This window comes from Carassius carassius, chromosome 10 (genome assembly GCF_963082965.1).
Source record: "Carassius carassius chromosome 10, fCarCar2.1, whole genome shotgun sequence".
Taxonomy (NCBI): Eukaryota; Metazoa; Chordata; class Actinopteri; order Cypriniformes; family Cyprinidae; genus Carassius; species Carassius carassius.
In genome coordinates, this window is record NC_081764.1 from 6,427,644 (window position 1) to 6,454,615 (window position 26,972).

The following is a 26,972-nucleotide window of genomic DNA, read 5'->3' on the forward strand; positions in this document are numbered from 1 at the left end:
TTATATTATATTAGAAACAGTTACAAAAATACACTTTAAATCTACAATTTCCATTAAAACCATTACATTTTGTGAAAGACAACATGCTTCAACCAATCCATTCATATAAATAGCAGGATTGAAAAACATGGTTGCAGATGTAGCTCATCTCGGGATCAAAGCAGTTCATAATATTTGCAAGATTGTGGATCAAAGTAACAGTTGAGGCAGGAATCATACATTAAATTAAGAAACTCTTCCTCTCCACTGTTGTTGTGTAACATAGCCCCTGTGGATAGCATAGAGAAAATAGTTGTGTTTCAAAACTAATTTCAGTAGAAGCCATTCAGAAGCTTCTAACAGGCAATTTAACAGAAGGTTTGCATTTCACATAATTTACCCTATATAATGTATTAACTCGTCATAAAATGTTTTCCTCCTGGGCAGTAACAGTTAATATGTTTTCTAAAAAAAAAAAAGACATAAACTGACTTTCAAAAATAAACCTGCTTTTAGAAATACTCAATATCCTGAAAAACCTGATAACTTGCCCCTGTCTCACAACAGTTTAAGAGTCTTGTCACACAAATATCACTCTGGGTTTTAGATCAATCGGAAGGAAAAATCAATCATGAATGTAATTGTACCCGTTCTTCTCTGTCCAAGAGAAATCTAGATCATGACTTATTTTTAGCAACACAGGGGTTGAGAATATGACCCCAGGATTGGGATTTTTTTTTTTTTTTTTACCTCCGGGTGAGACCTTGCCTTGGTCTTCTTTCCCATCTGCCGTCTGTTGATTTGGATGAACTATTGGAGGGCTGAGGACATCCATCCATTCTCTACAAGAGGGTTAAACCATTTAATCAAATTTAGTGTATAATTATCTTTTTTTAGTATTTTAAAATTGGGAGCAGAGGTCTCTTAATGGTCCTTAAAATATGCTTTTCTTCTGACTTGACCTATGATATATAGTTTGATTATACTGAAGCTTTTGGAATCATATGAAGCTGTATCAAAGCCCATTTTCGAAATTCCTGCTCTGTCGCTTACATGTTATCTCTTGTTGTGAATGAAAGACCCCCCTTCTGCATGTCTCTCTCTTTCATATTCTCTCATTTTCATGACACTTTTCAAGGCACCATGTGGTGCTGATGGACAGGTTCCCTGGTGAGACGGAAGGGAAGTGGATGATGACCTCCCAGCAAGCTCTGCTGCAGCGGTGACAGCTAGGTGACACATGCAAGCCTCTGAGCACATGCAGAACTCCTGCTTATTCATTGTCCCCGACAACCATGCTTAATTAATCACTGAGGCGTGGCAATGTGAGCAGCTTCTCTTGATAGGAAAAGTTCTGCGTAGGAAATTAGACATACTTATGCTTTGGGATTGTAAATGGTGTGTAAAAAATATTAACATATTAACACAGTTCTATAAATGATTTTTGATTGGCTAATTTATATTTAAAAGTCTACTTATAAACAGTCAGTATGCAGAATCATTTTCTTCCTAAACAATATTTAATTTAATTATTATAGTGTAGATTTTCTTTCTTTCTTTCTTTTTATTTATTTAAATATTACTTCTACTACTACTACAACTAATATTAATAATAATAATTAAAGGCACAATATGTAATTTTTCTGCTTTAAAAATAGCAGAAATCACTATATCTACGTTATATATATTTTTTAGTTGTGTACTTACATTATCCCAACAGTTTCCACAAACTTTCAAATTCGGAGAAAATTATAGTTTAATTAGAAGACACGGCACGTTTCTTTATTTCCGTTTTGTCGCCCGTCTATGGCGTCATATAAACTTTGACCCCTCTAGTTTATCTAACTTCCTGTGGAACGCCAAATACAAAGGTGAACAGAAGCAAAGAAGAGACGAAAAAGAAAAAGTAGTAGCTAGCCTTGATCGAGACTATTATATTTTATATTTATATTGTTTATATTAGTATTTATACCTCAATCAATAACTTAGTTATGGATCATGATTATGCTTTGCCTGTACGTTCTGTGAAGCGCAAACGTACGGGTGAAATAAATGACCCGAGAAGGTTTTGGGACAAGAGAAGAAACAAGACATGGGTAAATATTGGAGCTGCATTTCCAAGATGGAGAGAGCTTCCTGACAAGCTGAAACTACAGAGAGATGCCGAACTCGCTTGCATTCTAATAAACAGATATGCATCCATTCAGCTAACTATATCTATCCGTATATTTTGTGAAACGATGATGTCTTGTGTAAAACGCAGACGGACTAGCTCTCATGTAGAGTATAATGTAAATCCACATTTGTTCTATATCTAGCTGGATAAAGTAGCTTCAAATGCAGTTCACTATCTTGTTCGATATCATAGTATAAACGTAATTATAATTATTAACGAAAGGCGACCGTGTTTTTTAACATATATTACTACTAGCTAGATGGAATATTGATTTGATAGGGGTCTGATAATTCATATATCTCTCCGTTCGAAAAGATGTGATTGTCAAAATACTAATTTAGAATGAGTGCAGAATGTGGGGAGCGATAGAGCGTGTGTTCCAATGACAACAACTCCCATGAGCCCACGCTCTTACCCGACGTCATCAAAGTACGTCTTATGTTATTATTTTGATTGAGTGACCCTTGGTGGCCAAAAATCCCATACTGTACGTTTAATAATAATTCTGTTGATGTAATTCATTAAATATTACTTCTACTATAATACTAATAATAATAATAATAATAATAATAATAAAAACATAAGTTAATTAATAATAAATTATCATTATTATATTATATATCATATATTATATATATGGTATAGCTATAATTATGTTTTATATAATATTTATATACCACTACTAATACAATAATATTATTATAATACCACAGCAGTAATATATATATATATATATATATATATATATATATATAGATAGATAGATAGATAGATAGATAGATATAAACAAAATAGTTATGAGTATTAACAAATTATATATATATATATATATATATATATATATATATATATATATATATATATATTTATATATATATATATATATATATATTTATATATATATATATATATATATATATATATAAAACTAAGGAAAATAACGAGGAGACAAAGAGTTTAAGCGCTTTGTTATGTCGACAGTCTGGCAGTTTTGTCATCATCTTTTGAAGGCTGGCATAACATTTTGTGGAGCACACCACCTGCTCTCTTTTTTATGCTTTGATGTTCAAAAGTTCTTTTTAGTATCCTGGAACCATTGAATAAAATTGTCAATAAAAACTTCAAAATGTTCAGTGCACAAAAAGCTATCCCTGACACATTTTGTTACCAATTCTCAGAAAGTCCAAATTATTGAACGTGCATGAGCCTGAGGGCTGACAAGAGCTCGCATGATAAAGTTCTGAAATGACTCATTCACATCTGAGCCTCAACATTTAAGATACTGACAGGCTTAGCATAATACCTTACCGACTTAGAGAGGCTAAAAATACTGTATTTTTACTTACCTGGGATTAGAGTGAAGAAGAGGGTTCATTTCTTTCTGATAGTGCTGGCCTTGATCCACTGGCTGTGAAGCACAGAAAGAACAAGTATTGTATATTTATAATCTGATTCAGGGTCCATATCTGCTCACTATTAGCTCCAGTCTAGTATATAATATGTTCCGGGTAATTGCATTCCTTGCTGTAAAACAATGATATAAGTATTGCTGTCAAATGATTAATCATGATTAATCATCCAAAATAAAAGTTTTTGTTTACATAATATATCTGTGTTTACTGTGTATATTTATTATGTATATATAAATACACATAGTATATACTTTGAAAAATGTATTCATATTTTATTTATTTAATATTTATAAACATTTACATGTTTTTACATGTGTTTTAATTTATATTATATATAAATATATTTAATATAAAAATATTACATATTTTTTTATAAATATACATGCATGTGTGTATTTATATACACATAATAAATTTACATAGTACACACACATATATTATGTACACAAAATCTTTTATTTTGGATGCAATTAATCGTGATTAATTGTTTGACAGCACTAGATAAGCCTTTACAGTTTGGAGCAGCTTACAACTGAGCTGCAGGTTTGCAGTCTAGTACTAATGTTGTTCCATGTGTTCACATCAAGAACGATAACTACAGTGTAACAATGACATTATGAGCATCCACATCAACGCACAATAGCATTCTGTTTATTATAAGTGCATGCTGCAGTTCTGTCATCTGCCCCTTTAAATTCTCGCGCTTTAAACCAGAATGGATTTTGATTGGCTGTCAATGTTTTTTATCGTTCATCAGTTGAAAAAAAATCGATTCCACTGATATCGTTCCTACTGTTGTAGTTGTGGTGTTGATTCTGTTATTTTAGAAGTATAATGATTCTTTTAAACTATTTCTTTGAAAATAATGTTGAGCAGTTTTTGTTTGTTTGGTTACTTCTGTATGTTAAATGATCGGTTAGTGTTGTTCCACCACTTGCTGTGAGTAGCTATTCAGCATGTTCTTCTCGCCGAATGGGGGCAGTATTGCTATTTTTTCTTGTTATCTTACAGTCCACTAGTTAGCGGTTTTTCAATTCCAGGCGCTCCAGGCATGATTAGCAGTTGCAGCATATCTTTCCAATCAACAGACAACAACAGCATCAACAAATGATGGATAAGGTCTGATATTGAAATGCCATGGGAGTTTATTTAGTTCTAATTAGTGGGTTTTTTATATAAACTGCTTGATTGTCCTTCTTAATAGGAAAATAGTTTTAATATTCACTCTATTATTTGCCTACTAGGTACAATTCATCCATACAAAGCACTCTGTAGAACCGAGGAGCATAATAATGAAGAAGGAATTCAGGAATACCCATCAGTGTGGCAATGAATTTGACTTCTGTAATTCTAGCTGCCCTAAATGTCTGTATAGTGTATTAGTGTGTGGTTTGTAAGCCCACCAAAGGAATACACTGAGTCCAGGTAGAGGTGTCATCGCTGCTTGCACTCAGACTTATGTTGCAGTGGTGAACCTGACAGAAGAGAAAATAGTGGTTGTCTTGTGACGAACACAACACTTAGGAAGAGCATGTGTGTCATATGGATCAATTCAAGTCAGAAATATATGTTGAAAATAGTTGTGCTGCTCAATTACTCTTTAGTGTCACATGATCCTTCAGACATCATTATTAATAAGCTTATTTGGTGCTCAAGAAACATTCTCCTTATTAAAATCTTTTAAGGATTTCTTAAAAGAATAGAAAGTTAAAAAGGCCGAAATTTATTTGACATTTAAATCTTTTGTAAGGTCAAAAATTTCTTTACTGTCAGTTTTGGTCAAACTTGTATTGCTTTTATTACTGAATAAAAGTATTAATTTCTTAAAAAAAAAACCCTACTGACCCCAAACTATTGAAAAAGTAGTGTGTATATTAAAATATGCATTGTGTGTATGTGTGTGTGTGTGTGTGTGTGTGTGTGTGTGTATATAATATAGCTGTATATAATTTTTTATGTGCTTTCCTGTTTTGGTTTTAGGTTGAAATATGAATATATGAATTTCTTACTTGTGATGCACTAAGGCCCGGGCCACCAACGTTTCCTTCTTCCTCCTGCTCTCTCTTCAAACTAGCCAACATTCGTAGCTCATCCTCTTCGTCTTGACTTCTCCTCAGATCACACGTGCTGGAACCCAGAGGTTGAACCCTCTCATCGAAACTCACCTGTAAATCCCAAAAATCTCATTACTTCATCAGTGCCAGTATGTAATGAGTACGATCATTACTGGGTATGCTAATTAGTAAGCAATCAATCAAACATGCAAGCTAATTGGCACCCCCATTAAGGCCAAGACATCAGCAGGGATGGCTGCCTGCTGCATAGAAATCCACTTATATGAAGTCCTACCTGGATCTATGAGCGACCTTCCTCATAAGCTTAGCAAACTTCAACAGCATCAAAGATCTATGCCATGTTTAAATGGGGGAAAAGTAGTGTTATGAGGCATCTGTAATGATCCTCAGCAATTACCACATCATACTCTATTTAAAACATTTAGTTCATCACCACTTAAGACCTGAGGTGAGAGTCTGTGGTAGTTGTGCTAAATGCTTGGACCAGTTTTAGTTTGTTTAACAAATATGTTCCATCGTCTAAGAGAGGAAAGAACACTGAGTTCACTTTGATATCCCAGTTGTTTCTTCTAGGCAACAATGAGATGAAATGGAGACTTTGCTGAAGTCTTGAAAAATTCTGTCATTTTGATATTCAAATATTCTTTAATTTCTCAGAATACCTTCTTTTTGTGTTTTGCAGAAGAAAGAAATTTAGTAGCTTGGGAAGAACATATAAGGTGAGTAAATTATTAAAGGTACATTTTCATTTTGGGGTGAATTATCTCTTTAACAAAAAAATTTTTTTTATTAGAAATTATTAAATTTCACAAAGAATTACAAAGAAAATTCAACTAACACGCTGAATTAAACAACTTCCATTTTCTTTGCCTTATGAAATCATCATTAGTGTTTAAATATATTCATATGGTTGAAGACACCAAGGTTTTTACTTTGTTTGAAGAATTATCTAATCTATAAAGGACAAATGTACAAAACAAAGTAATTTTATAGTAATGCAACTACTAAGCTAAGGAAGAATGACCTCTGTTAAAAAAAAGAAAAAAAAATTCTGCTTGGATTTCAGAACCGCAGAAAATATTTTTATAAATCACAAAGACAAAAGAACTCTATATCCAAGTCATTTGCAGGACAATTTCCAAATGCATCAGTGTATGCAAGTGCACAACCCAGTCCCCTCAATCTGAATGGATTCTGATTAAAATATCCAGCTTTTGGGGAAGATAAGAACCACACCAGTTCTGAAATTACAATAAGAACAGAGGCCCTCATAAACAAGCCACTCTGCTGGAGTGCACCAATTCTGCTGAAGTATGTGCTTGATTTGATCCCCTCTCACCCTGCATGCTTGCTATGGTAAAAAAAAAATCATCCACAAGAACACAAGGCCATGTGATTTGTGTGGGTTCACTCCACAAAACCCAAGTCGTTGCTATATTTTGAAGGTCAATTCTCTGTCATACATAAATTATGCTTGAAACTTTGTGTTGATTCCTCGAAGGTATAGTTTATAGCAAATAACATATGACCCCATTGACTTTCACTGTATAGACAGTATAAATAGATAATTATATAAATCTTCTTTTGTGTTGATTTATGTCGATTTTATTTTATTTTGCCATTTTTTTATTATTTATTTGACTTCTATCGTATAGACAAAAACACTAAGACAATCTTCAAAATAACTTCCACGGGAGAAATGCATACAGGCTTGAAATGACAGGAGGGTAATTAAATGATAATTTAATTTCCATTCTTTTTTTCCCTTTTTTTATCCTTTCAAAGGTAAACAGGCTCACCTTTTGGAGGCCAGAATTCTTCAGTGAAATCTCTCGCACAGATGCTCTGTTGATAGATATCCTGGTATCTCCATCAGGCAATGCTCTACCAGCTTCGGACCGATCCAGTCTGCTCCCTTGTCTGGTACTGGGTGAGAGGCAGCGGGTTGGTGCAATTCGCATGGGTTCATGCCGCTTTGGTCCTTCAGAGACATGTTGGGCTGTGGAGGCCTGAGTCGTAATTGACTCCGAAGAGAACTTGGGTAGGACTGTGTATTTTTGTATTGAAGGTGGTGGTGGGGGAGCAGTAATGAAATGTACTGCACATCTATGAAGGAAATCTGTATGCATTTCATCCTGTGAAGCAAAAATAATTAATTGGTGTTAGAAATAGTTTGCATGAAATAACTAAAGTTAAAAAATTTTTTGAAGAAAGTCATGAAATGGTTGATGTTGTTGGGGTTGTTGCCAGTTCATTGCTACAAGGTGTTTTTAGCATGTTGCTATTCAGTTGCTAGTGTGGTTACTAGGTGGTTGCTTACTGGCCCTAATTCTTAATGATATTCTAGTCACCTTTAACGTAAATCTTTGGGATTTTCTGCTTGTTTTATCATGTAACATGTAAAAATCATTAAATAGCACACCTGTCCTCGTGGCTGTAACACAAAGGACTTTTAAAGGAATGGTTCACACAAAAATGAAAATTTGCTAAAAATGTAGAAATAGATGAGTTTGTTTCATCATCAGAACAGATTTAGAGAATTTAGCATTACATCACTTGCTCACTAATGGATCCTCTGCAGTGAATGGGTGCCATCAGAATGAGTCCAAAAACATCACCATAATTCACAAGTAATCCATACAACTCCAGGCCATCAGTTAATATCTTTTGAAGTGAAAAGCTCCATGTTTTTAAGAAACAAATGTGATGGATTTGTAAGAAACAAATCATGTGGATTACTTGTGGATCATTTTGATGTTTTTATCTGCTCTCATTCTGACGGCACCCATTCACTGCAGAGGTGAGCAAGTGATGGAATGCTGAATTTTTCCAAATCTGTTTTGATGAATAAACAAAGTCATCTACATCTTGAATGGCCTGAGGGTGAGTACATTTTCAGTAAATGAACATTTTTGGATGCACTATTCCTTTAAGGAATAGCTTGTCTGTCTGTCTTTCATTTTTCAAATAAACTTCTGTAGCAAGCATCACTAATTATGACATATTGAAATGAAAAACGCCACAACACTCAATTATTTTCTTTCTGCCTGGGTTGTTAACACAAGGAAGGAAATGCATTATTAAATCAAATCTTCCCTAAAAACACAAATATTAACTTTATCAACAAACTTTTGATAGAGTCATAAAGAAAATGATGAAATCTCTGGCAAGGATCTCGGACGCCAACGCTGTCACAGATGAAACGCATTAATAGCCATGATGTGAGACAGTCTGGCACGTGCAGAGTAACATCAGAGTTACCTGTAATTAATCAGGGCGACACTGTGCACGGAAAGTTGTCCATCTTTGCTCTGTTTTGGAAAAGTTAAGGTCTTTAAACTAGTGAGGCTTTGATCTACACTAATGGTCTTAAACCGCAAGCTTCACACTAATGATGACAACCTCACTAAAAGGGCACGACCAGCCGAACCATCAGATCAGAGTTTTTCTCTCTTTTCTTTCCATCCTCATATCCCCTGAAGGGACCAGTTTTAATATATCAGGGGTTTTTTGGATTAAAAAAAGTGTCATCTCTCACTATGAGAAATGCTGACATTTGGTAAACACACATAAGTCTGGCACGGCCCTATATCTATTTGCAGTGAATTTATTTAAACTGGGCAGGTTATCTATGAAACTGAATGTGTTCGGTGGTTATTAAGCTGTGTTACAGATGAATTTAAATATATTACTGATTCATCTATCTTCTGATGACAACTCTGTGGCATTAATGAAAGTCATTAGGCAAATATAATCACCTCTGCTTCTAGTGGAAATGATTTACATAGGTGCAAGTTATTGAGGTACAACATAAACATAATGTTCAGAAGTCATTATTTATTTTTTTGTCATCTCCCATTAGTAATAAGAAGACAAATGCAGATATTTGCCACTAAAGAGAATGCAGATGAAAAACAAAGAATCAAAGAAAAAAAAAAAAACATGAAAAAGATATTTATCAAGGACGGGGACAGAAGTGGAAATAAACAACTAATAAAACTGTCAGCGGTATCAATCAAAAATCTCTAATTAAGTGCAGCAGAACATATATGCCAAAGATGAGACTGATTTCCCAGTAGGAGACGAAACAGACTGCGAATAAATGAACGATGTTCCTCTCAGTGGACGCAGAACCTGAGAGCACCATGGAGCTCAATGCCGTCTCATCAGAAATGAACTGAACTGAAGAAAACTGATGGTTTTCTTCATGGATTTAGCTGAAAGGGAGGGCCCCTGGGGGGCTCAGTCAGGTTCTGTGTGTATCATTAACAGGTGACTCCACTAGATCGTATTTCCTTGAGAGGGAACTTGGAAGAAAAACAATGCAAGCAACATGTGTTAAGTTGTGTTTGAATATGTCTACAGTACATGCATCTGTGGCGATTAAGGAGGGTTTCAACAAAAGTGTATAAGTTTAACAAAATTAAAGTATTAACCAATTTTAAAGTACCTTTGGATATAAACTTTGATTATTTAATTGGATTTTATTTTATTTGCTTAAAAATTACTTATTGTAAGGACATTTTTATTTGATTTAATCTTTACTTTCATTGAGAAGACATTTTCAAAAAATGTTTTATGTTCCACAGAAGAAAGAGATTCATGCTGGTTTGGAACAACATAAGGATGAGTAAACAATGACAAAAATATATTTTGTACAAAATTATTTGATTTTATTTGAAAAAAAAAAAAAAAAATCTTCAATATCACTGTGAACCTAGATAGAATAAGCAGTTTGAAAAATGGTTAGATGGATGGATAAAATATAATTTAATTAAAATTAATTCAATTAAATGTATTATTATTAGTAGTAGTAGTAGTAGTAGTAGTAGTATCAACTATTAAATTAAATGAATATTTATGAATTTTAAGAATATGAAATTCCAACTTAAAAAAGAAAAAATAAAGAAAACAAGGCCTAATGGTAATAGTGTTGAGAAAACCATTTCTGTTTGTTTCTTTCTTCCACTGATTCATAGTTTCTATAAAGATCAATAATGGATATCTACTGTAATTACTAAACATAATGTTTTGTCTTTCATTTTTTATAGCAGCACATGTGTTTCTCGCCTGCGTTCATTTTAATGAGTATATGCAAATAAGTGCAGAAGCAGAATTCTTGAAGATCAAGAAGAATTCAACTACGCTTGCCAACTGAGGGCAAGTATGAATTAATCCAATCTTTTTCATTTGATAACTGCAGCATTATGCTTTAATTACGTCAATTTATAATTCCCAATTAAATAGGAATACCATCGACTTATCCAATCTGTCAGAAATTATGCATTTTTTTCTTGATCAAGAGCTTACTTAATTTTTAATTTTAATTTTAAACTTAATTTTTTTATATCTATATTGTACACAACTTATCACAGTTTAGCTATACATATATGTTTTGCAGCTCTACTAGCCACTTGATTTCCCAATAGATTAAATGCTCAAATTACTTTAGCAAGTTTCTGAATGTCCTCAAATCTGTTGTATGTGAGAAGCAAGTCTCAAGTCCTGTGTAAAATCAATTTATGTCAAAGCTATAAACATACTGCTGTCTCTGCATGTTAAAGTGAGTGCTGCCTGCATGCATACCTCTTCACTCTCACTACCGACAAAATCATCCTCCAGACGTGCATCTTTGCGATCTCCTTCTGTTACCAGCTTGTGACCTTTAAGGCCAAAGGTCAAATCCTCAACAGGGTTGCTGCTAGCCTGATTCCGTCTGGCTGAGTGAGGGCATGAGGAGAAAGTGAAGATTTCCTCTTCATATTCCTCATCACAGAGAGAGAGCTCAGTTTCTGTGTCACAAAGGTCAGCATCATCTGTAGTCAGAACACATTCTGGAGGTGAAGAAGCACATGGAGGCTTGAAGGATGACCCAGATGTATCCGCACTAGAAGCACAGTCTGCAGAAATATGACAGTTTAGTTTAGTTTTTATTGTCATTGCATATCTCTACACAACGAAATTAAGATTACATCAATCACACAGTTAGCAGCTTAAAGGGTAAAAAGGGACAGGGAGATTTACAGGTCATATTACCATTTGTTACAATATTAAATATGCTGTACTTTATGTTAGTGTTTAGTCTCGTTCTTAAATGCTGTCTGGCTTTATTTTTTGTCTGATTGACATGCCTTAGGCCACACATACAAATATATGAATATCTGTGCATTATATAAAAAACACAAAGTGCCATTTACAGTATTTAATTAAGCAAATATTTTATATTATAAATATACATTTTAATGATAAAACAATAGATATATATTGTTTGAAAATAAGACAAAATTTATTTGGACACTTTCTAGTTGTAAAACCAAGTATAATGCACTGAAATTCATATATTTGTTTGCCTAAGTGTCAAATATTGTCCCAGTACAACTGTATTCACTACCATTCAAAAGTTTAGGGGTTAGTAATAATAATAATAATAAAATACTTCTTTTAATGAGTTAGGACACATTAAAAAGAGTAGAGTAAGAGTAAAGACGTTCACATTTGTATTAAATTTTTTTTTTAATAATAAATAAATAATATAAATTTCCACAAAAATATTAAGCGGCACGAATGTTTTCTACATTGATAATGATAAGAAGTGTTACTTAAGCAGCATATCAGCATATTTTCATGATTTCCGAAGGATCATGTGACACCGAAGACTGGAGTAATGATGCTGAAAATTCAGCTTTGTTATCACTAGAATAAATTACATTTTAAAATATGTTCAAATATTAAATAATATATCATAATAATATTGTTTTATTTGAACTTTGATCAAATAAAAGCAGCCGAGGTGAGCAAAAGTGACTTCTTTTAAAAACATATATATATATATATATATTTATAACAGTAGAGACGATACATACAATCATTTAAAGAGAGAGATTTTGCTTTTGTTTATTTGCCAAAGTGCACCATTTCTGTGAAAAAAAGCTGTGTTGAAAACAATGCCTGGTGGAAATAATGCAGAGAAAACAATTTCTGCCTGTTTCTCTTTCTTCGACTGACTTACTGTTTCTATAAAGATCAATAATAGAGATCTAATTACTAAACATAATGTTTCGTCTTCCATTTTTTTATAGCAGCACTCGTGTTTCTTGCCTGCATTCATTTTAATGAGCATATGCCTTGAAGATTGAGATGAATTCATCTACGCTTACCAGCGTTTTCATTTGATAACTGCGGCATTATGCTTTAATTATGCCTTAAAATATACATAAATGGGGGAGACTCACTGAAACAATATTTTAAAGATGTAGATGGCAGAAATTTACATCTGCGGTCCTAAGAGAATAATGGAAAAATAGCATTAACTTGCTGTGTACAGTATGTGTGTGTGTGGATAGGGAATGGAGAACAGAGCCACTTCTGGGTTTCCCACTTACACAAAAACAGCATCATTAGTAGATAGGGAGCAATGGTACAGTAAGATCATAATTCAGATAAGGCGATGTGCGCCTGTGGGGTCCACATGCTCTCATACTAAAGAGAAGACACCCAGAGAGCAGGGAGCAAAAGACACCACAGAGACCAAGTGATGAATTTGCCATGTGAGCGTACAGCGCTTTGATCTACTTCAGCAAAATGCACAGCAGCAAAAAGTCTAAACCGCTGGGAAGTTGTGTGAACTGTGAACCTAAGCTGTACTTCTTGTAACTTGAGACAAGGACAAAGAAAGGGCAGTGGAGAGCCGAACGAATTGTTTTGCGCTTTAAATTACTCTGGCTCATAACTGTCATTGTCCACAAACGCACAGGTCATTTTGATAACTCTACATTTCCCATAACGTCATGTGGACTATTAGAGGAACGTATTTAGATTAATGTTGTAATATTACAGCAAATATTTTTTTATTGCTCAGTGGTTGCTCTTTTGTAGCTCATAACTAAGACTTCCCAGCTAGGTTTCATTTAAAGAGATAGTTCACCCAGAAATGACAGTTTGCTAAAACATTACTCACCTTCAGGCCATCCAAGATGTAGAGGAGTTTGTTTCTATATTGGAGCAGATTTAGAAAAATGTAGCATTACATAACTTGCTCACCAATGTCTCCTTTGCAGTGAATGGGTGACGTCAGCTGTGTGTTTGGATGAAAGAAATCTATAATTAGAGGTTTTAAATTTAAACTGTCATTTAAGGAGAAAGCAGTGTTATGGATAGAAGACTCTTATTTTAAGTTAAAAGCATCTTTATGATGGATTTGTTTACTACAAACACGCACCTTTTTGCTTCACAAGATTTTAATGTTGTTGATTACTTGTGGATTATTGTGATGTTTTTATCAGCTTTTTGGACTCTCATTCTGACAGCACCCATTCACTGCAGCAGATCCATTGAGCAAGTTATGTATTGCTAAATGTTTTCCATATCTGTTCCAATGAAGAAACAATTATGGCCTAAGGGTGAGTTTTAGCACATTTTTATTTGTGGATGATTTTCTGAGATCACTTTTTCTCATCAAAAGCTAGATTCTTTACCTGTCTACATTTTTTTTCTCTATTTAGTCTCATTGCTGTCCAACTGAGATACAGAGATCTCATTTGTGATTTCCTTTCTTACTGGTTGTTTTGAACCACCTGTGTTTTATTGTTTGTTTTGCTCACATGCATGGATCATAAAGACATTATCGACAAAACAACTGATTACATATTAAAATGAAATATGATACAACAACTTAGTAGCCATGTCAGATAAAGTGATGTAAAGGCTCTATTAAGCTCTTCACAGAGTAGTGTTTCATCTAATTAAAGCATGCACGCTCACAGAGCACCTCTCAAGAGTTGCCTTCGCTCTTTCCATTCCGAAGGGTTAAGCATATTTCGATTCCTGGCACGTTTTTGAACAAGCTTATATTGTAATCACCTTTTCTAATTGCCCACGCTGCAAGCTTGCCTGAACCCCGGAGACTTCTTTCTGACCTACACAGTGTATTTAATGTCCCATTACCACTAATGAACTCTCTTTCCTCTGCTAAAGGGAAGTTCCAGTTAGACCTACTCCGTGGGAAAGGATTGTTAACGTGGAACAACTGCTCGTGTTCTCTGTCGGCATCAAGACAGATTCCAGTATGTTTGGTTTGCTAGACCTTTGGTCAAGTCACCTTTATTTATATAATGCTTTTTATGATAGAGATTGTTTTAAAGTAGCCTTACTCACAAAATGAAACAGAAAAGTAAAAGAATCAATGATCCAAACTTCATAAAATATTCAATTTCTGCTATTAAGCAGCTCTAACAAGACAATGTTAAATTAATCAATTATGAAACAAGTTAAAATTATTGATAAGCAGCTCAGGTGAAAACAGTAGTAATGTTATTCAACTCGAGTCAGTTCAATGTTACAAAATTTGTCAGTCGTGAATGAATTTGATTCAATAAAGTATCCCTACAGAAGACAAAAGTGTTATTTTTAGCCTAATTCAGTTTTGTTCTCATCTGATTGTATCACCCATCAGGTGAAAACCACATCACTTAAAAAATGTCATTAATAATTAAAAAATAAACAGACCACAGCACATGCCACACAATTTGAGTTTCTTTTACAGTAGCAAAACAAATGGTGTGGGTCGAGTTACTTAATAAAAACAGTTAGCATTTTCTTCACTGATATGAGTACGGTAATAATAATAGTGGTGGTTGCCATAGTGAGAACCACCCGTTAGTCTTATACATCCAAGTTGGATGTCAGGTCAAACCAGCAGTTTAAGATTCCCCACTATAACATGTAAGGAACATAATTACTCACCCCGTAGAACTGGATCGGTTAATTTATCTTCTACTGGTAAGTCAGAGCCCAGAGTCTGAAGTGAGGATGATGCAATTTTTCCTTGAAGCTCAGGTCCCTCTGGGTTCAGGCTAATTTTGCCACCTTCTTTATCTTTGAGAGAACATATGAGACCAAAATAAAATACAGTGACATTGTTGTAGCAGCAGACTTCAAAGGTCAACATGGAATTAATTTCAAGAGAACTAATGGCATGAATCTCTAGGGAAAAATCATCTGTCTGTTTAACATTTAAAATTTACATTTAAAAATAATAAAAAAAGTGCTGATTTTGATGGCCAAATGCAAAATATCAGTACTGAGAACATGAAAAATCATGTTTTAATCAACATTTTTAAATAACTAAATAAATAAATAATAACTAAAGAATAAAGGTGATGGTAAATACATTTTAAATGCTACAAAAGTTTTCTATTTCAAATAAATGCTGTTCTTTGTACATCAAAGAATCCTGAAAATGTATCACGGTTTCCATAAAAATTCTAAGAACTGCACAACTTTATTAAGCAATAAGAAATGTTGATTGAGTACTAAATCAGCATATTAGAATGATTTCTGAAGGATCATATTACACTGATCACTGCAGTAATGGCTGCTGTAAACTAATTATTTAAAATACTAATAATATTTCACAATATTACTGTGTTATTGTAAATGCAGCATTGGTGAGCATAAGAGACTTTCAAAAACATTTTAAAACTCTTACTGACACCAAACTTTTGAAGAATAGTGTATATACTGTATATATTTAATATATACGGTGTATTTAATAATCTCACCTGTGTTTGATTTTCCTCTCCTCACATATTGGATTCTCTGTGGTCTCCTAGAGCCTATTTTCTCAGCAGATGGCCTTTCAAGTGGTGGTCGTGGCTGTACATTTTCAGTTCTGTCTATATTTAGAAACACAATAAGTGTATAATAACAAACCACATTGTTATTAGTAAAATCAAATTTTTCTACCAAAATTTTCATTAACTCCACAGTATACTAGATAATGTTATGTGTCAAGAAAACAAATGAAAGTGTATTTGCCTGACGGTATATTGAGGCTCAGTTCTGACTTCGCTCTTTCTTCTTTCCTGTTTGCAGATGTGCTGCTCTTCCTGGCGGTGAGCGGAGGGGGTCCGATAACTTTTGAACCGAAAGCAATATGGGAGGAGTCCCGCGGTGTAGGACCCCTTGTGATGGATTCTTTGACACCACCTGTCTCTTCTAGTAAACAGTCATGCACAAAACACTTACCAAAGCATCGATGAGTACTTAATCCTATAAAGCCTACCTTCATATTTGATATGCACATTTCTAAGACCTCTAAATGATATGAAATATAATAAAATATATTTATATTGTAAGTAATATTTCACTTACTGGACTGAAGTGACCTAATTTGATTATCCATACATCATTTAGAAAAATATTAAAATGTGAATATCATATTGTACATGATATATCAGGTTTTGGAGGCGTTTACAAATCTCTCAATCATCATTGTATTGTATTGCATTATATGATTCCCCCCAACAATAAAAACTACAGAACTTTGATTATAAAACTAAGCATTTAAATATCATATAACTAAAACATTTTATCGGTGTCACGGTTGGTAAACCGTGATCTCTGGGTTTTGCACTTTGTGGGTGAAGTCTGTGTGTTACGCGTCAGCACTGATTAGTTTATGGGCGTCTCCGTTAATTGTCATCAGCAACAGCTGTCACTCATTACTCATCCCTATATATTGGCTTGTCTAGCGTCTTGTGTTTGTGAGAGCGTTGTTTCATGTTTATGACCTATGCTTTGCTTTCTTGTGTGTTTCTGCGTTGGATGTCCGTCTCTCCCCGGAACCCCTTCCACTCTACGCAACCCACCACTTACCCTCGGCTCGCTTCCCCGCAGTACCTGTTTCACCCTCTCCTGCTGCCTACTCACCTCCGCCTTCCGGATTCGTCACTCATCACCACCATCTTGGACTGCATTTCTCGAACTTGCTTCCTGCCACTCCTTCACCCAGTCGTTACAAGCGGGAGATATAGAGTGGAAACTAATATTTACATACATTTTATGTAAGTAGTCTGCTATATTCTTATAGTAGTCTACTATTAAAGATCATCGATTTATAATGCAAGTTATCAGAATTTTATCTCACTTTTTGTCCATATTAACATCGTCGTTACAGAACGCTCTCACCAAACATGGAAGCAGCGAGCACCACTTCACTGTCTGAATTCATTCACCACAGCGTCAACCGCATGGATCAGCAAGAGAGCATCATGAACACCGGACGCGCGATCCAAGCGCTGGTGACACAGGTGTCCGAGCTCATCCAGCGGATTCATCAACTCACCTCTCCCACTGCCCCTTCGCCGCCCGTCCCCCGGGAGACCTCCCAGGACCACTTCCGGCCAGAGCCGCGACTTCCGGCGCCAGAGAGTTACTCCGGTGAGCCAAACTTTTGCAAGACTGTCCTTAACAAATGTTCCATGCATTTTGCATTGCAGCCCCGCACCTTCGCGACAGAGGAGTCCATGGTTGCGTTTGCTCTTACCCTACTCTCTGGCAGGGCCACCTTATGGGGGACGGCGGAGAATCAACATCCGTGTTGCGCCTCGTTCCACGCCCTCTCCGAAGAGATGTAACGGGTGTTCGATTGAGCCGCGTCCAGCAGGGAGGCCGCTCACCAGCTCTCGGACCTCAAACAATGAGAATCATCGGTGGCGGACTATTTCATTCAGTTATGCACCCTGGCGGCCGCGTGCCAGTGGAACGAGGCTACTATCGGGTGGGATCTCCGCCGGGAAGTCTTCAACCACATCATCGACTCTCCTTCCGGTGAAACTGCGGTGGGAAAACCACACTCACGACTGTCACGCCCTTCAGGACTCTGGGGCCGAAGGTAATTTCATTGACTCTCTCCTTGCACGTCACTTGAAGCTTCCAGTCCTTCCTGTGTCTCATCCCATCCATGTCACCGCACTCAATGGTCAGGAACTGCCACACGTCACCCACTACACTGAACCCATAACTCTGCTCACGTCAGGCAACCACAGTGAAACCATATCCTTTTACCTCATGGACTCCCCTGTAACTCCCATTGTTTTAGGTCACCCCTGGTTAATCAAACATAATCCACGAGTGGATTGGGGTTCCAACACAGTCACCTTGTGGAGTGAAAGTTGTCATGAGTCTTGTCTGGTTTCTGCTTGTCCTGTTGTGCCTGTTTCTGTCTTTCAGAAAGAGACCATGGTGTTATCAAACGTGCCCGCAGAGTACTTGGACCTGAAGGAGGTGTTTAGTAAGTCCCGTGCTGCTTCTCTTCCTCCGCATCGTCCCTATGACTGTGCTATAGATTTAGTGCCAGGTAAGTCTCCGCCTAAAGGCAATCTTTACTCTTTCTATTCCGGAGAGGGAGGCCATGGAGAAATACATTTCTGATTCCTTGGCATCGAGGTTCATCCGCCCTTCCTCTTCTCCAGCGGGGGCGGGATTCTTTTTTGTGGGTAAGAAGGATGGTTCTCTGCGACCCTGTATTGACTACCGAGAGCTGAACAACATCACGATATAGAACACCTATCCATTACCATTGATGTCTTTAGCTTTCGAGAGGTTACAGGGAGCATCTGTATTCACAAAATTGGATTTACGTAACGCTTATCATTTGGTCCGCATCAGGAAGGGGGATGAATGGAAAACCACCTTTAACACCCCTAGAGGGCACTTTGAATATTTGGTGATGCCGTTCGGGCTCTCCAACTCACCAGGGGTTTTCCAAGCACCCGTTAATGACGTGTTGAGAGACATGGTAGATCAGTTTATATATGTTTACCTGGATGACATACTGATTTTTTCTTCATCTCTCCAGGAACATGTTCAACACGTCAGACGAGTGCTCCAGAGGTTACTCGAGAATGGGCTTTTTGTCAAGGCGGAGAAATGCGTATTCCATGCACAGTCTGTCCCCTTCCTAGGGTATATCGTCTCGTCCGAGGGAATACGTATGGATCCTGACAAGGTTAAGGCTGTGATAGATTGGCCATCTCCAGATTCCCGTAAGGCCATACAGCGGTTTCTGGGGTTCACCAATTTTTATCGACGTTTCATTCGTAATTTCAGCCAACTAGTCTCATCTCTGACGGCCTTGACCTCCCCCAGTACTCCATTCAGGTGGTCGGATGCAGCCGAATCTGCATTTACCAACCTCAAGAGCCGCTTCGTTTAGGCTCCCATCCTTGTAGCTCCTGATCCCACACGGCAGTTCATGGTGGAGGTCGACGCATCAGAGGTGGGGGTAGGAGCAGTTCTTTCCCAACGTGCTGCCTCGGACGATAAGATGCATCCCTGCGCGTTTTTCTCACATCGTTTATCTCCTGCTGAACGCAATTATGACATTGATAACAGAGAATTGTTGGCCGTCAAATTAGCTTTAGAGTAGTGGCGTCACTGGTTGGAAGGGTCAGGGGTACCCTTCATTGTTTGGACCGATCACAAGAATTTAGAGTACATTAGAACTGCCAAAAGACTCAATTCCAGGCAGGCTCGGTGGGCACTTTTTTCGGTCGATTTTATTTTACTTTGATTTCGTACCGCCCGGGTTCCAAAAATGTCAAACCCGATTCTTTGTCACGTCTTTTTGATCCCTCCGCCCGCCCGGTGACTCCCGAGTGTATTTTACCTGAGAAAATAGTCGTCTCAGCACTCATAGGGGAGGTTGAATCGAAGGTCAAGACGGCCTTAGAAGGGGTAACGCCTCCGCCCGGTTGCCCACCGAATCGTTTATTTGTGCCGGAAGAGTTACGGTCCGAAGTTATTCATTGGGGTCACTGCTCTAATTTTGCTTGTCATCCAGGGATAAGCGGAACCAAGGGGGCTAGTTAAACAACGATTCTGGTGGCCACTTATCGTGACGTCCACGATTTTGTTTTGGCTTGCTCAGTTTGCACCAGTGGTAAGTCGTCTAACCGGCCTCCTAATGGGCTTCTTCAACCGCTGTCTGTCCCTTCGAGACCCTGGTCACATATCGCACTAGATTTTGTTACCGCCCTCCCGCCCTCTAATGGCATGACGGTCATTTTGACCGTAGTGGACCGGTTCTCGAAGGAGGCACATTTCATTCCCTTGCCCAAATTACCTACAGCCAAGGAGACAGCCGTCACTGCCCTAGATCACGTCTTTCGGTTACATGGCCTCCCGGTAGACGTGGTTTCTGACAGGGGATCCCAATTCATATCCAAATTTTGGAAGGAATTTTGTAAATTGCTAGGAGCGACGGTTAGTCTGTCTTCGGGTTATCATCCCCAGAGTAACGGGCAGTCTGAGCGAGCCAAACAAGATTTAGAGACAACGTTGCGATGTTTGGTCTCCAAGAATCCTTCTTCCTGAAGCCAATAGTTCAATAACAATAACAATTTCAGTGCAGCGTAGGTTACCAGCCACCAGCTTTTCCTAGTCCGGAATCTGAAGTCGCGGTCCCCTCCGCTCACGCATTTGTCCAGAGGTGCCACCGCACCTGGAACAGAGCCCGCGAGACTCTGCTCCGGATGAGGGAGCGCACTAAGGCCAAGGCCGATCACCACCGGTCAAAGCCTCCCGTTTAGGTCGTGGGTCAAAAAGTGTGGCTTTGTACTAACAATATTCCTCTCCGTTCCGTTTCTAACAAATTAGCTCCCAAATTCATTGGCCCGTTTACTGTCACCAAGATCATTAGTCCGGTGACAGTCCACCTCAAACTACCTCCAGCGTACAGGAGAATACATCCCGCCTTTCATGTGTCCAAAATTAAACCCGTGTCTTATTCACGTATTAATCCGCCTACCCCGGTTCCCCCGCCGCCACGTCTCGTAGATGGGGAACCGACCTATTCGGTTAATCGTATTCTGGACTCGAGACGGAGGGGACGAGGATACCAGTACTTGGTGGACTGGGAAGGTTACCTGCTAGGGTACCTGAGTTGGGTACCTGCTAGGGACATACTGGATCACTCCCTTATTGATGATTACAATCAGCAGGTAGGCCCTTCTGGGAACTCCAGGAGTCATTCTTAGAGGGGGGGGGGGGGGGGTACTGTCACGGTTGGTAAACTGTGATCTCTGGGTTTTGCACTTTGTGGGTGAAGTCTGTGTGTTATGCATCAGCACTGATTAGTTTGTGGGCGTCTCCGTTAATTGTCATCAGCAACAGCTGTCACTCATTACTCATCCCTATATATTGGCTTGTCTAGCGTCTTGTGTTTGTGAGAGCGTTGTTTCATGTTTATGACCTATGCTTTGCTTTCTTGTGTGTTTCTGCGTTGGATGTCCGTCTCTCCCCGGAACCCCGTCCACTCTGCGCAACCCACCACCAAGCAACACCACTTACCTTCGGCTCGCTTCCCCGCAGTTCCTGTGTCACCCTCTCCTGCTGCCTACTCACCTCCGCCTTCCGGATTCGTCACTCATCACCACCATCTTGGACTGTGCATTCCTCCCAGCGTTGTTTGTGTCTCAAGTACTGTCTGTATCATTGTCTTCATTAAATATCATTAATCTCGCACTTGCTTCCTGCCACTCCTTCACCCAGTCGTTACAATAGGGAGATATAGAGTGGAAACTAATATTTACATACATTTTATGTAAGTAGTCTGCTATACTCTTATAGTAGTCTGCTATTAAAGATCTCATCAATTTATAATGCAAGTTATCAGAATTTTATCTCACTTTTTGCCCATATTAACATCAGCAACTGCACCAAACGTCATATTTAAAAATATATATATTTTTCCTCCTTGAGTATACAATATGAGCCATAAATACTTGATGTATCAAATATGAAGCTCCAAAAAAAAAATATTGAATCCCTGAGTATTCAAGCATCTGCCATTCAAGCAAAGTGATGATGTATTAAAGTAGATAATGTAATATTGTTTGTATTTAGACTAACAATATCACAACATCCTCTATAACAATAGACTGTTTTCATATTCCTAATCCTTGTAATGGTGAGGCCCTTGCCATCTGTTGGTTTGGAATTGGCATATTTTCAATTGTTATTTAGCACAGTGCTGCAAGAAAAAGCAGCGTTAAGGTCATGGCAACCCGGCAACAAAACACAAAATACTGCCATTTGTCATTTCAATATAACAGCCAGCTCCGGATCCAAGGCTGTTAGCTACGACTACACGATTTTATACACGAGGCCCACAGTGTTTTGATACGTTGTTGCTAAGTGATGAAACCGGGAAAAAATATAGAACAAGAGATTGTGGTCTTTTGTTGCAATATTTGTACATGTAGAAACATTTTATATGATAGCTTTACAGTCCAACACCTCTTGTTAGAGACTGAACTACTGTTATATTAATAACTTGCTAGGGCATTACTTGAGTCTTTTTCGAAAAATTAAAGGTGAGATGACAGTAGTCTGGCACTGTGAGGCCAACAGATGTCTGAATGAATAAAAACTGTTAGAACAGCTATGAAGGTTTCACTGGGCTGGCAGAGTGGACAGGTATGTGACTAAACAGAGATGATTAGAGCTCTCTTGGCAAGAGGTGTCTCTTGTCAGCAAACTAACAGACAGCAAATAGCAGGAGAGTTCTGCAGAGGGTCTGACCTTCTGTTTAGCAAAGAACAGGAGGAAATCACACAAAACTACAAATAAAAGGTAAGTAAAGAATGGATTTTTTGCTTGTGGAACTGACCTGCATCTGAGTTTGTTGGTCCACTCTTTAAATCACTCTGTCCCAATGTCTTCATGTTCACCAGCTGGACAACGTTCTGAACTTCACTAGGAAACTGACAGTTCCTCGGAATCTCTTCTTTTGGACCATAACTTATTTCTAAACATTGAATAATTTTTTTTTTTTTAAAGTCGAATGTTTTCAGGGAATGAGTAAACAATGTTGTGAAGATGCTTCACCAAGTTAAGAAACAGATCTAGGCTAAAATGTAAAAAATAGAATATTAAGGCGAAGCATTGGGCACTTTCCGTGAATTATTTATCCTTTTCAACAAATGGTCAGTGAAAAGATGTGCTTAACTTTCAGACTTTCAACCAAGGTCAAACGCTGTATTTCATACGCTATTGTATTTTGCAGTTTTTTGCAACTCTGTTGTGTGAGTTTGAGTTTATGAATGTTTGAATACAGTTTAACTCTGATTTTTTAAAATTAATTTTTTTAATTAATTGCTTAGCTTATTAACTAAATTGTTTAAATATTATTAACATTCATTGTAAAATTAATAGTAATATAATATAAAAATGATTTTAAATACGTATTTTAAAATAATTTATAATGTTAATTTAATTTATTATTGAATAAATTATTATTATTATTATTATTATATTGCAAATGTAGCATAAATTAAGCTAGGGACAAACTAGCTGCTTTTTTTGTTATTGCTAAACTTTATTTGTCTGTATTTACAAGCTATATTAGTCACATTTCTTTAAATATATATATAATATATAATATTCATATATATTTATATTAAGAGGAAAATCATGCACTAGCAGGTTTGTGGAACAAAATGTGGAACACAGCTAAGCATTACATTTATCATAATTAGATAATAGATAATCTAACATATCCAAATATCTCATTAAAACAGTCTGTGACTCTAATGCTCTAATTAAAGTACTTGGACAGCAAAGTGAACTCAAAATTGGGCCACAAAATGGTATACATGAAGTAAAGCACAGGATGCATTTTCTTCTAACCTCCATCCATGCAGCCTGCAGGTTCATTCTTCATCGTGAAGATGCGGCGGACCTTACAGCAGGCAGAGATGATGATGCCATCCAGAGACAGGAAGCGCGTCCCTCTGAATATCTCAGCGGTGAGAGAGTCCAGATCGATACACAGATTACACCACTGCACACAGACAGGGCTACCTTATCATACTAGCTCAAGAACATTTTTCAGGACATTTCTGTGGTCATGTTACAAAGAATCTCACTAAGTTAAGATCAACTGATTTGACTGATCATCTGTAGACAGTCGTGGAGAATGCAGCAGTTGGGACTTACTGTATTGCGTTTGAGACACGATAGAGGTATTCTCGCATGCAAAGGGGTTGCTGAGAGCTCCTTATGCACAGTAGACAAGTAGAGTCTCTTCTTTAGATGCTCTTCATCAGTCACTCTGGAAGATAGCATTGAAAAGAAACCGCTTGCTCTATGTAGCACATGGAAAGATCTTAAACCATTTTCCAGTGTGTGTGTGTGTGTAGAAGAATGTGTAGGAGTGGAATCTGCATGTGTGAAAGTGTGAATTAATTCACAAATAAACCCTCCACACTTTCTCTGAATTTCAACTATATCAAAGTAGCACAACAAGACTGTTTTCAGTAGATTGAAAATAGATGTCGTAAGGAACCTGTTAACAATGACACTAAATTTGAAATGAATTTTAAAAAAGAAAAGCCCAGACTTACAAAATCTCAGTGGAAAAATCTTTTCCCAAAGGAACGTTGACCTGTAGGATCAGAAACTTCTGAACCAGACCAACTGTAGGGACAAGAAACGTGAGATTAGAAGATGTGAAAGAGATACGCACAAGCACAGGGCTATGGCTAAATGCAAATAGTGATGGAATAGCCAACTTGAGCTCAAACTTAGATTTATAATGATTCAGTAACCTTAAATTTGGTAATATGTTGTAATATAGTAGATTTGTATTCAGATATATGTTCACGTGTTATAGACATATAAAATATTTTTTGTAATATGGGATTTCTTCTGGTTTTGTTAGCACTTACGAGTCATCTTGCTATCCTTAGGTAATTGCATCTTATGTGTTTGACTGCTGCCTTCAAGACTGTATACAAAGCCCTTCACTTCTTTATCAAACACCTGTTAAAAAAAGAGAAAATAAAATCAATGAAAAGACAGAAATGCTTCAAATATTCCTCCTCAGAAGTATTACTCTTAATATATATGCTACCCACAGAAAAAAAAAAAAACCATTGCATGGATTTATGCACATTCTGTTGTGTTAAGCTATTTGGGCTGGATTCGGGGTATTGGTTTAATTAGTTTTTGCTGCTAGTTGAATTGTTTCAGTTGAGAAAGTAAAATAATAACCCTTCGTCCAGTTCTATTTGAGATTATTTACAGTGCTACACAAACTGTCTCTAAGAATATGTGTTCTGTATTATGCCAGTGAATACTGTATTTCCAAGTTTTTTTTATTATTATTATTACTTGTAATGTTTTTCTTTTCTTTTTACATGAATTTTTGAAGGCCAACTTCTTTTTTGACATGCCAGTCTTGGCTACAAAAAAAGCAATTGAACAGTTTCACCATTATTGCCCAGAAAAAAAAGATACAGTTCATTGAACATGCTGAATTTGTGACAACATGCCCCATTAGTGAGACATATTGTGACACTGTATGAGGTAAGCTGTCAAATTGGAGGCCTTGATTAAATTGTCTATAGTAGTCTTTTAAGCTAAATTCAAAGTAAAAATATTGTGAAACAGGTATGGAAATTTATATAGAATCTTTTTTTTTCTAAGATCAGCTAAAAACAACAATTTTAAAAACAACAATCCCTCTTTCATTATGCTAAAATCTGTCATTACTGAAACATACTTTAGATATTGAAGATTTCCTGCCATATAGTTTCCATTTTGCCACGGGATCTTTTCCTTGTGCACTGAAGATATCCACCGCGAGGCCACCCTTCACACACACACACACACACACACACACACACACACACACACACACGCTCAATGAGAACCACTGAAACGAACCGCAGATACTTAGCGAATGTTTAATGCTCACATTACCTGATAATCGTTCCTGAACATGCTTCCAAACGATTGAGATATGAAAAAAGACTGAAATATGATGGCTGCTTCACGTTACTCTGTCGAATTCGAAAAGAACAAAAGCTGATTCATAATACAGAACTAAGCTAACTTATACTGCAGCAGTTGCTAATGGTAATTGTAACTGACTAGCGCAAAACATATTTTAACCACGTCTCGGTTCGTTTGTTCATTTATTAGCTGTAATTAATTAAAACAGTTGGTAGCTGTTAAGCTATAACATTGGCAAGACGCGGCGGTAGGTCGTTGCTATGACAACGGGACGCTATCACCTTGGCAGTGGCAGTCTGAATTTAATTTAATTCCAGTTTATGCAAAATGTAAAGCGAATTTAAATAAATCGGAAGTTAAACTGAAACGGAATGAAATTCAAAGAAATTCATATATGTATTGCTATGTGTAGTTTGTTTATCTATCTATCTATCTATCTATCTATCTATCTATCTATCTATCTGTCTGTCTGTCTGTCTGTCTGTCTGTCTATATATCTATCTATCTATTTAGAAATGTGAGAGACAAATAAAATATGAATGTTTTGTTGCTGAACTTCAGTTTGACTAATAAAAATTACTCTGATGTATGTGAATAGAATATTTTGAATACTACTTTTGATTTTAATTATATTGCTTAAATATATGCTATTGTATAATATAAAAGAATTCAGCTCAATTAATGAAATGTTTATGCATATATACTGGTATATACACTGTATGTATTATACTATTATACTATATATATTAT

The 26,972-nt window shown here is 36.7% G+C and overlaps 1 protein-coding gene across 2 annotated transcripts; it reads right to left on the reverse strand.

The window, feature by feature from the left end:
* Positions 1-6: 6 nt before the first annotated feature.
* On the reverse strand, positions 7-26,627 carry LOC132151634 (protein CFAP20DC-like). Of its 2 annotated transcripts, XM_059559890.1 has the most exons (17): positions 26,190-26,436; positions 25,990-26,079; positions 25,154-25,247; positions 24,830-24,902; positions 24,423-24,537; positions 24,114-24,267; positions 23,095-23,232; positions 16,458-16,637; positions 16,202-16,315; positions 15,384-15,515; positions 11,229-11,542; positions 7,442-7,777; positions 5,577-5,732; positions 4,971-5,042; positions 3,502-3,563; positions 730-821; positions 7-268 (listed from the first exon to the last, which is right to left on the reverse strand). In XM_059559890.1, exons 1-17 carry the CDS (start codon positions 26,208-26,210, stop codon positions 156-158), a joined length of 2,256 nt encoding a protein of 751 aa, XP_059415873.1. In that variant the 5' UTR covers positions 26,211-26,436; the 3' UTR covers positions 7-155. The 2 variants fall into 2 exon arrangements, with proteins under 2 accessions (XP_059415873.1, XP_059415874.1); XM_059559891.1 differs by lacking the exons at positions 7-268; positions 730-821 and adding an exon at positions 900-1,208 and having other exon boundaries at positions 26,190-26,627.
* Between the last annotated feature and the right edge of the window lie 345 nt (positions 26,628-26,972).